The following is a 12,560-nucleotide window of genomic DNA, read 5'->3' on the forward strand; positions in this document are numbered from 1 at the left end:
TGCTTTCTGACTAACTTTTCCCTAAACTTACAGACCACACTTGTCTAGGAGACCGGTATGAAGTTCAGTGCCTAATCCAGGTCTCCTTTCTTGTAGATGGGAAAGACATTTGCCATTTTCCACTCCCTAAGCACTTTGCTTTGCTCTTGTGAGAGTTCAAACACCATTTCAAGAAGTCAGTTTAGTAAATCTTCACACATCTTCAGCACTTACCATGAAATTTCATCAAGACCATAAGCCTTGTATGAGTAAAGACCTTTTAGTATTCTGTTAATGTCTTTTCTAGATTTTTAAAATGCGTGTGTGTGTGTGTGTGTGTGTGTGTGTGTGTGTGTGTGTGTAATTACTTATTTTCACTTTATGGGGAGGGAACTATACACTCATGGTGCCCCATCTCTTGAATATCCACTACCATCATACAACTTAAATTTAAGTATGCCATCTATATCAAATCTGTCCTCAGTCATTCTATTCTATTCATCCACTGCTTTTATATTACAAAAGTAAATCCAATTATCTTTCAACAAATTTCTTGCTTAATTTCATTTTACACCCTCTGGCTGCTATATTCCCAAAACGCTCAAAAAACAATTCACTCTCCACGTCATCAATCTGTTCTGAAAACGTTAAGATTGTGGTCAGGCCACCCCTTATTCTTTTGTGTGTGTGTGTGTGTGTGTGTGTGTGTGTGTGTGTGTGTGTGTGTGTGTGTGTTTTTGTGTGTGTGTGTGTAATAATCTATCTAAAAATACCTATTTGTACAGAATTCTACACTCATGTAGCTTCATCACTTGAACTTTCTCTACAATCATACAACTTCATAAACTTTTGTGTCCTGTCAACATTTACAATTTCACTGTCTAATCCATTCACGCACTACTTAGTTACATAAAGTATTATTTCCTACAACGTTTATAAAAATTCTCGCTTGGTTTTTTGTTATTGTCTCCAGGAGTTCCATCCCTACACCTTTCAAAAACCTGTTCACTGTCAACATTTGGGGGCATACTATTGTCACGCTTGTGTCTACACTCTCCCATGATGGGTAAAGTCATAGCCTCTAACATATGACTGTAAGTCAGCTCTCTTAATTATGGTACCATCTTTGCTGCCCTCCAACTGACCTTCTCTGTAAGTTCTTTGTGTATCTTTGAAAGGGTGATAAATATGAAAAGTACATTATAGTTTTGGCCTTTTGTTAAGACAGTTTATGAAATACTGCCATATCCAAAAACTTAAATGCACAGTTTGGCCCATTTGTAATTCTCCTAAGGTGGAGTTCTTGCAATGGATTTGGTAAAATGTTGCCACTCAGGTCCCTCTCCCAATAAAATACTTCCTTTTTAGATAACATTCACATTATAACCTTCTTTTGTTCTGTCCCATCCTCATTAATTTGCATTTGCTTAGATTCATTTTCATCAATCATGTACCGGACCAAGTTTGAAATTCGTTCTGTTCCCTTGTAAGTTGATGCAATCCTCATCATTCTTTACCTCCCTTGTGACCTTGGCACCATCCACAAACATAATCCGGTGAGAATCTTGTCCACCTACCATCACAGACGTACTATACTGGAAGTGAGCTTTACACTTGTAGTGCCTAACCTCTTTGAGCCATCTCTACAATTATAAGGTGTTACAAATAAATAATATGGGAAGGTAGCTACAAAAAGCTGTGAGAAATTTTCATAAAGGCAGTAAGGAATAGCTACTACAGAAGGGAAAAATTTATATCAAGTGTAAGCAGGTGAAGGTAATGGGCATGTTGCAATAGTGTGTGATGTGACCAGTCTATAAATGGGAGTGGTGGGGGAGGTAAACGCGGGGGGTCTTGGAATAAGGGGTGGGAATGGAGTCTGTTGAAGGTTTACCTTTCAATGAGTACCTATGACGAAATTTTGCCACAATGGCAGGGTTAGTGTGCAGTACTCAATACACACACTGCATATTGGACACTGCTGTTTTCCTTAACTGCCACTCATCACAGATGTTGCTTGTTGTATAATAGTGTTTAGTGTTTATTCAGAAGCTATTACCCTGGCATAAATGTCTATTCTGGGCTCATCTAGTATTAGAGAAAGAGGCAAATAGAGAAGCAGTATCAGGCAAATAGCAGGTGAAGTGTTGATGAAGTGTTCTTTGATGGACTGTTGAATACATTTCAGGTTAGGGTGGCAGATGTGGAGTGCCTGGTTCAGGAAGGTATGCATAGTAAGAGTCTCGGCAAGTGGATTGAAAAAGAGAGGGGGTGGCAAAAGATTTGTTTAAGATGAAGAAGTGTGGAAGGCAACCAAAGGACTACAGTTAAGTTTCTCAAAAAAATCAGTTTTGTTGACTTTTTTTTTTTTAATTTTACATGTGTAAAGGTCATGATGAGTGCCTGGGGTTTGACAAAATGCCTGTATAATACCAATGGTTAAAGGCAAATGGTTACTGTACTTCAATCTGAGAGTAATTTCTTTAGATTACTTATAGTCAAGGTCACTGGATTAGAGCTATCTTAACATGTGAGTGGATCAAATGCAGGGTTTACCAACAGTCAGTTAATGAGATTAAGCTTAAGGTTTATGAAGGAAGAAAATTACTAACCTAGTGAAGTAGTCCACTTGGTGCTGTATGAATGCAAGACATGAACCTTAGACAAAAATGTAAAGAATATGGTGAAAGTGATGGAAATGAGATGCTTGGGTGTCAGGGAGTTGAATAAATAATAAATGATGGGGTTAGCAGGAATGTCTCTTGAGAACACAGCTTAAATCCTATAATGAACACTTAAAAGTTAAAATAAAAATAAGCATGTTATACTTCAAAAACAAGCTTATTCTATAAAGGAATAGGGAAATCATATACAAAACCGTAAGGTAATATGATTACAGTACATCACCCCTGATGTCAGGCCTCCATACTCCCGCAGAGCAGCAAGCTCTGGCAACACCACCTGGTTATGTTACTACCCCAGCATTTCTTAGAAATGGTGTTCTACCATTCTGGGGCAACAAGCAGCCCATGGTTGCATGAAACTTGCCCAAAGCAAAATGGCAAAGGAGATAAAGGGGAGTGTTTAAACTACAGAGGCAAAAGTTTGTTGAGTATTCCTGGGAAATTGTATGGGAGGGTATTGATTGAGAGGGTGAAGGCATGTACAGAGCATCAGATTCGGAAGGAGCAGTGTGGTTTCAGAAGTGGTAGAGGATGTGTGGATCAGGTGTTTGTTTTGAAAAATGTGAGAAATATTTATAAAAACAGATGGATTTGTATATGGCATTCATGAATCTGGAAAAGGCATATGATAGGGTTGATACTAAATGAAAGAGACCTAATTTGCAAATATCATTTATCCAGGTCTGAAATGGGTAGACCAACTATACCATATGCTTATAATTAAAGCACAGAAAATGTTCAAAGACAATGAGGAAAAAAATCTCCCTTCTTAAAAGACTGAAATACAAAAACATAAAAAAATCACCTTGTAACTTCTTGTGAAGCCTCAATTGAGTTAAGTGATGGACTTCTACCTTGTGGTCTTTGTTGCATCTTCTCAAGTTCACCTTCTATATTGCGCGTATATTCTTCTGATCGTTCCCGCAACTTACGCTCTTTACTTGCTTCTGCTTCAGCCTCTTCAGATCGACCCTATACAAAGAGAAAAACTTTAAAATGGCAAAACCTTCTGTTGCTTTAAGTCCATTATGAGCAGATGATTAATGATGCAGGTATAAGGAACACCAAAGATGGAACCGTAAATGTCTGTGAATGGAGTGCTTAATGAACAGAATACAGTTTATACATATAAGATACACTTATAAAGCAATTATTAATAAGTTTTCCAAAGAGAGAAAGCTAAAAAAAAAAAAAAAAAAGATACAACTGTGGAAAATGGAAGAAACTGTAGTAGAAAAAGAAAATAAAATGTTTTTAATCAGAACATTAAGAGTTAAGCCAGATGTTGCTCTCCAAGCTTCCAATGACTGTATTAAAGAGGTTTCTTTGTAGAAGTAAGGATGAGGGATATCAATGGTAATGGGAGATATTTTGGGAAGCAGCACTGGAATGTGTGAGAAAACTGTGTGGCATGTTCAAGGTGGGAGGTGAGCAGGTGAGAAAGCATAGCTAGTGATAGAAAAACAAAATTCAATTGCTAGTGATAGAGAATAGAGAGGAGTATGGGCATCAATCACACACAAGCCTTTATGCGCTTTACAGAAACTCACTGCTTCTAATAGCTTTCATCTCAAATATATCATAGCACCTATCACGGAGCATCACCATCAACCCAACCATATGCGTACACTAGATCCATAAATGCAACATACAAGTCCTTCTCTTTCTCTAAGTATTTCTCAAATTCTTCAGAGTAAACATCTGATCCAAAAATCATCTACCTCCCCTGAAACCACGTTGTTTCTACCCAGTCTGGTACTCTGTGCAAGCCACCACTCTCTCAATCAGCACTCTGCCACAAAACTTACTAAGTACACTCAACATACTTGTACCTTTGTAATTTGAACATTCACCTTAGTCCCTCCTGCCTTTACATAATGGCATTACACAATCATTCTGACAATCCTTAGGCACCTCAACATGAGCCATACATACTTTGAAAATGCTAACTATGCAATCAACAAGTAATCCATTTCTAAACAAATTCATAAGTGGTCAGGAATACAAGTAGGGTAGGATGGCAGATAATTTGCTCTAAATCATTGAAAATGTTGAATGTAAAGGGGTTCAATCCCTTCACCATCCATATGGGAGGAATTCAACCATTCCCTACGGTGAACAACGAAATCCCTGAGGTATAGGACCTCAGCTCACAGGTGAGAGGATGCCACAGTCTTATGGCAGGAGTTTGGACAGCTGAAGAAGGAAAGAAAATTTGCAGAGTCAGAAGAGCAATAAGCGAAACAGAGGAAAAGTATGGCAGTAGGGGGACAGATCTTGAGCCACACAACATCAATGTTTGTGACTCAAGGTCCTTGAGGCGTGCAACAGGTGTGGTGATATAATATACCTTCTTGAACAGCCTATCATCTGCCACACATTCTTGATGACTATATAAACCCCCCCAAAAAAAGTTTTCATCCATACACCTTTCCTCTAATAGCTTCATACCACATAACCTCACCTTCATTCTACATTCTATTCATCCTCCTACTTCTACTCATTTATATTTTTATTTTACTTCATTGCTGTCTCCCACGTTAGCAAGATACCACAAGGAAACAGATGAAAGAATGGCCCAACCCACCCACATACACATGTATATACATACACATCCACACATGCACATATACATACCTATACATTTCAACATATACATACATATATATATACACATGTACATATTCATACTTGCTGCCTTCGTCCATTCCCGCCACCACCCCGCCACACATGAAATGGTGGCACCTCCTTCCACCTCCAATTTGGTCTCCCACTTCTCGTTCCCTTCACCTTAGACACATATATCCTCTTCGTCAATCTTTCCTCACTCATTCTCTCCATGTGACCAACCATTTCAATACACCCTCTTCTGCTCTCTCAACCACACTCTTTTTATTACCACACATCTCTCTTACCCTTTCATTACTTAGTCGATCAAACTACCTCACACCACATATTGTCCTTTAACATCTTATTTCCAACACATCCACCCTCCTCCACACAACCATATCTATAGCCCATGCCTCGCAACCATATAATATTGTTGGAACCACTATTCCTTCAAACATACCCATTTTTGCTCTCCGAGATAACCTTCTCGCCTTCCACACATTCTTCAATGCGCCCAGAACCTTCACCCCCTCCCCCACTCTGTGACTCACTTTCGCTTCCATGGTTTCATCAGCTGCTAAATTCACTACCAGATATCTAAAACACTTCACTTCCTCCAGTTTTTCTCCATTCAAATTTACCTCCCAGTTATCTTGTCCCTCCACCCTACTGAACCTAATAACCTTGCTCTTATTCACATTTACTCTCACCTTTCTTCTTTCACGCACTTTACCATTATATTATGCAAATTGTCCATCTCTACTGCTCTCCTTTTAGAACCATCCTGACATATATACACTTAGGTTTAACTTGCATACAACAGTGCTCTAATGAGTACTCCTCCATGCAAGCTTCATGTAAACTTTGTTTATAATTTTTCACTTAATTTTTTAAATCAATCTTCAGTTTTTCTCCCTTGCATGATTCTAATGTCAATAAATCTATACACCAAGACTGATCCATGTTACTTGCTTCTCTACATCAAACAATTCACCCATCAGTTCCTATCCAGTCTTTATAAAAACTTGCATTTAGATGTATTCAGCTTTCTTCATTCATTTATAATCTACTCCCCCAGTCACCTGCACTTTCACAAAACCATCTACCAAATTCACACCAACTCCAGAAAGCTGTTTCCCACAAGAAAAGAGTTTGTTACCAAAACATATTAAACCTACATCCTGGAAACAGAATATAAACATCCTCCCATGAAGTATCAATCATACATCCAACTGCAACATTAACCCCATTCCAATGTCCTGCACAACAAAAATAGAAAATGAAAAACAGTTTCTGTACTTCCACTCCCACTATAATTTTTTTCTCAAGAAATTTACATGCACACTTAAAACAATGACAATAAAAAATGTACTCAAAAATAGAAAAGGAGGCTGCTGTCAGAGATATAGATTGAAGCAAACAAGGGAAATATACCTATACACACACAATGAGACCTCACCACATACCTCTAGTTCTCGTCTAAGTTTCTCTGCTCTTCGTAGGTCCTGTCTCAAGGAATCAATCTTTTGCATTGCCGTTTCAAGCTCTTCCTCCTTATCACGAACTTGACGAGACAATTTTTGCTTCTGATTTCTTAATTCTGTTAATCTAAAAAGGAGAAAGAGGGCATCTTATTACAACAAATAATCAAAATGATGAAGCAAAGACAATTCTTTAAAAAACAAATAAAAAGCTTTTGCATATATAATGCGGGAAACAGCAACAAAGCAAAATAATACTAATAATAATAAGAGGGGAAACCAAGGAGGAGGTGGAAAGATGGGTGAGAGATGCTTTGATGCCTAGGGTGTGCAAGACAAAGAGTGAAATGGTATAATGTGACATAAGGGACAATGTGCAGTCAATGGGCTGAACCAGGGCATTTGAAGCAGTCAGGGGAAACCACTAACATATTGCGGACAAGAAGTTCTGGTTTGGATGCATTATACATTACAGCTAGAGAATGAATATGAATGAATGAGGCCATCTCTTCCTTTGTTCCTAATCTATAATCTACTCATCCATCCTATGGTACACTTCAGCTTCCACAGTTACCTTTGCTTCCACAACCACTCCCAGGTATCTGAAACACTCAACTTCCCCTAAGTTCTCTCCTTTCAAACTCATATTCCCTTTTCATTGTCAAACCTCATAATCTTGCTTTTATTTCCATTTACGCTCAACTTTCTCCTTTAACACATTATCCCAAACACCCAGCAAATAAAAGATGGAAAAGGGGAAGGAGCCAAGCAAAGAGAGCTCATCCTCCTCAGAAGCTTAAGTTGGGATGTCTGAATGTATTTGGATGTAAACAAGATGAAAAGAAGAGAGAAATGGGTAGTATACTTAAGGAATGGAATACGGATGTTCAACTTCTGAATGAAACAATGCTTATGGGTATGAGGAAGAATGGCTTTGAAATATGTCCAGGATGAAGTCAGGGTTAATGTAGGGGTAAGGGAGAGAGCTAAGAAGGGTTGCCACTTCTGCTGAAGGAGTTGTGGGAATGTGGTAGTGTAAGGGAGAGAGCTAAGAAGGTTACCACTTCTGCTGAAGGAGGATTTGTGGGAATGTGCTAATGTAAGGGAGAGAGCTAAGAAGGTTACCACTTCTGCTGAAGGAGAAATTGTGGGAATGTGCTAGTGCAAGGAATAGAGCTCCTGAATGATGTGGGTAAAGCTGAAAGTAGATTATGAGGTGGGTGACTATTAGTGCTTATGAACTTGATCACAAGAAGGATAAAAGAAACCTCTAAAAGCTTTCACCCTCTGCTCCTGCATGAACTGATCAGACATCCTAGGAGCTACCCCACCCCTCTCAGCACATTTACATCCAAAACTTTCTCTTTAACACGCCTTTTCTGAGATGAAGCATATTCTTTCTGCTTTTTCTTTAAACCTTTTCAACCACCACTCTCAGTATAAAAATCCTGAATAAACATCATGTTCGCGTCCTTAATCCACCTTGATCTTCATCTACAAAGGTTGCACTGATCCTTCTAATGTTACCTTACCAACCAAGGTACTAAGATCTGCTCCCCTGTAATTTGCACATTCATTCAATTCTCCTTTAATACTGGAAAACACTCACTGCTTTTGTCTAATCATTATGCACATGACCAATTTTCTATGATAACCAAAACATTTTTTAAATTCATTCAAAAACTTTCCATTTCCATTTTTCACCATCCCAATCACCAATCTAAGTATGCAATTTTTTCTTTTTTCTAATACTTGTTCTGTAATTTCCAGAAATCTAACTCTGCTTTAGCAATATCCATGTCTTCTCCAATCATCCCAAATTGGTTCCATTAATACTCTTTCAATCTTTAACAGACTTCACCCTTGTCATAAGTAGGCTCAAAATGCTACTTACCAGACTCCAAGCCTTTTTCATAAACAAATGTTTCTCCTGCCTTTGAGAGATAGCATCAGGAACAAATGAATGATAACCCTAAATTGTACAAAACCACTCTCTTGATGTCATGCACTCATCCACAACCATACCCCACAGACTATGATTTACTGAAACTGGTTTATATTTTCATCAAAACATATTCAATAAAATCCAACTTACTTGTCTGAGACTTCACTATACTCTGACATTGCCAACTTTCTTTGGGTTAAAGCATCCTGCAATTCTTTTGCTTGTAACGTTAATTTTTCTTGTAGATCTCCTACTTCCTAAAAAGAGCATAAAAATACACTGAAGCAATCAAATCAAAACTGGGCTATGATATATACATCTTCATATGAAATCTAATAATCAAATTCAACAGGCTGTGAAAGTGATTACTTATACATATATATATATAACAGCAATTAACTTTTAAAAGGATTTTATCTTTTGTGGTCAAAATAGGAATTACTTCTCAGGAGGAAAATAGCACATAATAAACCTTAAAACAATCTGTTTGCACCCAATTCCGATAATCATTTACTTACTCTAAAATTATTTGAATGTCATATCTACAAACATCATTTTAAAACATGACACAGAAATTCAAACATGTTCTTAAATGAGCTTCATTCAACTGTTCCATATTCAACAATCATTATTTCTATCATGGATATGATGTTCATTCATGTAAACTAAGAGATATAAATTATGTACAAATACACATAAAGCAGTTACACATAAAAACAAGAAAATTCAAAGAGTTATCAAAAAATCTATTCTTTTTCTTTCTGACTTGTTTGTCATTTCCTGCATTACAGAGGAAGCACCAGGAATACAAAGAAAAGGCCTTGTTCACTCACATCTGTTCTCGAGCTGTACTCTGTAATGCACCAATACCACAACCCCCTTTCCACAACCAAGCTCCACACCTTTCCATGATTTCTCCCAACAACTCCATATGCCCTGGTTCAGCCCACTGCAAGCACATTGCCTCCTGTATGCCACATTGCTCCAATTCACTCTATCCCATGCACACCTTTTGCCTTCCTACATGACCAGGCCCTGACCACCATGCACACCTTTTGCTTTCCTACATGACCAGGCCCTGACCACTCAAAATATTTTTCACTTCATCCTTACATCTTCAGTCTGGTCTCCCTTCCACCTTTTCCCTTCCACCTTTTCCCTTCCACTTTTGACACACCTATCCTCTCTGTTAACCTTTCCTCACTCATTCTCTCAATATGCACAAACCATTTCAGCAAACCCTCTTAAGCTTTATCAATCACACTCTTCTTATGACCATACCTCTCTCTTACCTATTATTACTTCACTGATCAAATCATCACACCTCATATTATCCTCAAACATTTCACTTCCAAAGTGTCCTCCCTCCACATATTCTCATCTACAGCCAACATCTAAACAACAACACTGGGAAAAATATAACTTCAAACACATTAAATAACGGTAAAATTCTTTGTTTCTATTTTTCTTAATCTATATATCTCTGATGTCCATTCCCTAAAAGAACTCCCATCAAGGAGGTGGCTACAGCAAAAGTCTCCATTTATCCCTGTCCTTAAATGCCTCCTTCAAATACACCATTCTGTGTATTCTTCCTCCATTAATCTCCCTCCAGTGCTCTTCCACTCTATTTCCCTATGACACAGGTGGTCTTCCATTCACACCAACCCCTGAACTCCTCATCTTGCATTCTTTCCATCTACCCAAACAACCTCTAAGTTTTATGTTTCATATACTCAAGTACTCCACTTCCAGCAACACAAAATTTCTCATACATCCCAACATCACTTTCATCATTCCATCTAATCATACCACAAGCTCCTCACAAGAAACTTATTGGGATGACCTCTGAGACTCATCCCAAATAAGTATTTTGGCTGTATAGGTCAGGATCAGGGGTACAATGCTATCCCTTAATAATCTTCACTTACATCCTTACACCTCAACCATTAATTACTCTACTCCAATGACTTTTCTACCCTGTACTAATCTCTCCCTCATCCCTGTTTCTGTATCACCAAACATACCCAAGATAACCCCCAAATACTTCAATTCTGACACCTCTTTCAATCTTTCTCCCCCCATATCAATAACACAGTCTAGGAAACTTTCTTCTCTCATTCTATTGGGGTTGGCAAAATCTGTATTTTCTCTCCATTTCCTTGCAATAATCATTACTTTACTTTTACTTACATTCATCTTCAATCCCCTATGCTTACACACACATCATAAAACACCTTTATAACCTTCTGCAACTGTCTCCAGTCTATGCAAACTATAGTGTATCATCAGCGAACATGCTTGTTGCTAGCCACCATATCCCACCACTTTCTGAGGACACGGTCAATGCTGACAGCACACATAAATTCAAGAGTTTGTATGATGGTAGAGTGTGTTTAAGACATGGGACTCCACAAGTGTAAAACTTCCTTCCCATGTAGCGCAAATAGGTCAATACCACATTCCATCTCCATAACTCTTTTCCATAATTTTGCTTTAATCTCTCTTATCGCTCTATCCATATATGTACAGGGTCGACGTGCTGTCAATGGACTCAGCCAGGGCATGTGAAACGTCTGAGGTAAACCATGCAAAGGTCTATGAGGCCTGGAAGCAAGTAGGGAGCTGTGGTTTCAGTGCATTACACATGAGAGCTAGAGGCTGAGCATGAGCGAATGTGGCCATTTTCGTCTGTTTTCCAGGAGCTACCTGCCTGATACATGGGGTGGCAATGCTGTTTCATGTGGGGTGGGGTGGCATCAGGAATGGATAAAGGCAAGCAAGTATGAATATGTACACCTGTATATATGTATATGTCTAAGTATGTGTATGTATATGTGTGTATGTATTTTTTATATTTCTAAAAAGGGAAACAGAAGGAGGAGTCAAGCACGGAGTGCTTATCCTCCTCAAAGGCTCAGATTAGTGTCTGAATGTGTGTGGATGTAACCAAGATGAGAAGAAAGGAGAGATAGGTAGCATGTTTGAGGAAAGAAACCTGGATGTTCTGGCTTTGAGTGAAATGAAGCTCTAGGGTAAAGGGGAAAAGTGGTTTGGAAAAGTCTTGGGAGTGAATTCAGGGGTTGATGAGAGGACATAAGCTAAAGAAGTAGCACTACTCCTGAAGCAGGAGTTGTGGGAGTATGTGATAGAGTATAAGAAAGTAAATTCTAGATTGATGTGGGTAAAACTGAAAGTGGATGGAGAGAGATGGGTGATTACAGGTGCTTATGCACCTGGTAATGAGAAGAAAGATCATGAGAGGCAAGTGTTATGGGAGCAGCTGAGTGAGTGTGTCAGCAGCTTTGGTGCATGCGACCTAGTTTTCATGATGGGTGATTTAAATGCAATGGTGAGTAATGTGGCAGTTGGGGGAAGAAATGGTGTAGAAGTGTTGTAAATGGAAATGGTGAAGAGCTTGTGGATTTGTGTGCTGAAAAAAGACTGGTGATTGGGAATACCTGCTTTAAAAAGAGATATATACATAAGTATATGTATGTGAGTTGGAGAGATGGTCAAAGGACATTATCAGATTATGTGTAAATTGACAGGCATGTAAAAGAGAGACTTTTGGATGCTAATGTGGTGAGAGGGACAGCTGGAGGGATGTCTGATCGCTATCTTCTGGTGACAAAGGTGAAGATTTGTAGAGGTTTTCAATAAAGAAAAGAGTATTGTGGGACAAAGAAAGTGGTGAGAGCAAGTGAGCTCAGAAAGGAGACTTGTGTGAAGAAGCACCAAGAGAGATTGAGTGTAGAATTGCAAAAGGTGAAAGCAAAGGACATGAGGGGACTAGGTGAGGAATGGGATGTATTTAGGGAAGCAGTCATTGCTTTCACAAAAGATGCATGTGGCATGAGG

At 38.6% G+C, this 12,560-nt stretch overlaps 1 protein-coding gene across 11 annotated transcripts in view; it reads right to left on the reverse strand.

The window, feature by feature from the left end:
* The window catches only part of gek (serine/threonine-protein kinase gek), a 266,032-nt gene that overhangs the window by 103,648 nt on the left and 149,824 nt on the right, over nt 1–12,560 (reverse strand). For all 11 annotated transcript variants that reach the window (XR_011714432.1, XR_011714433.1, XM_071676518.1 and 8 more), the window contains 3 exons: nt 8,850–8,956; nt 6,740–6,881; nt 3,469–3,635 (listed from right to left, as the gene is read on the reverse strand). Coding sequence is in view for 9 of the 11 variants with exons in the window: in XM_071676518.1 (XP_071532619.1) it covers nt 3,469–3,635; nt 6,740–6,881; nt 8,850–8,956 (416 nt within the window). In the remaining 2 variants the exon portion in view is untranslated. The remainder of the gene's footprint in view (nt 1–3,468; nt 3,636–6,739; nt 6,882–8,849; nt 8,957–12,560) is intronic.

Source organism: Panulirus ornatus, chromosome 23 (assembly GCF_036320965.1).
Source record: "Panulirus ornatus isolate Po-2019 chromosome 23, ASM3632096v1, whole genome shotgun sequence".
In the NCBI taxonomy this organism is placed as follows: Eukaryota; Metazoa; Arthropoda; class Malacostraca; order Decapoda; family Palinuridae; genus Panulirus; species Panulirus ornatus.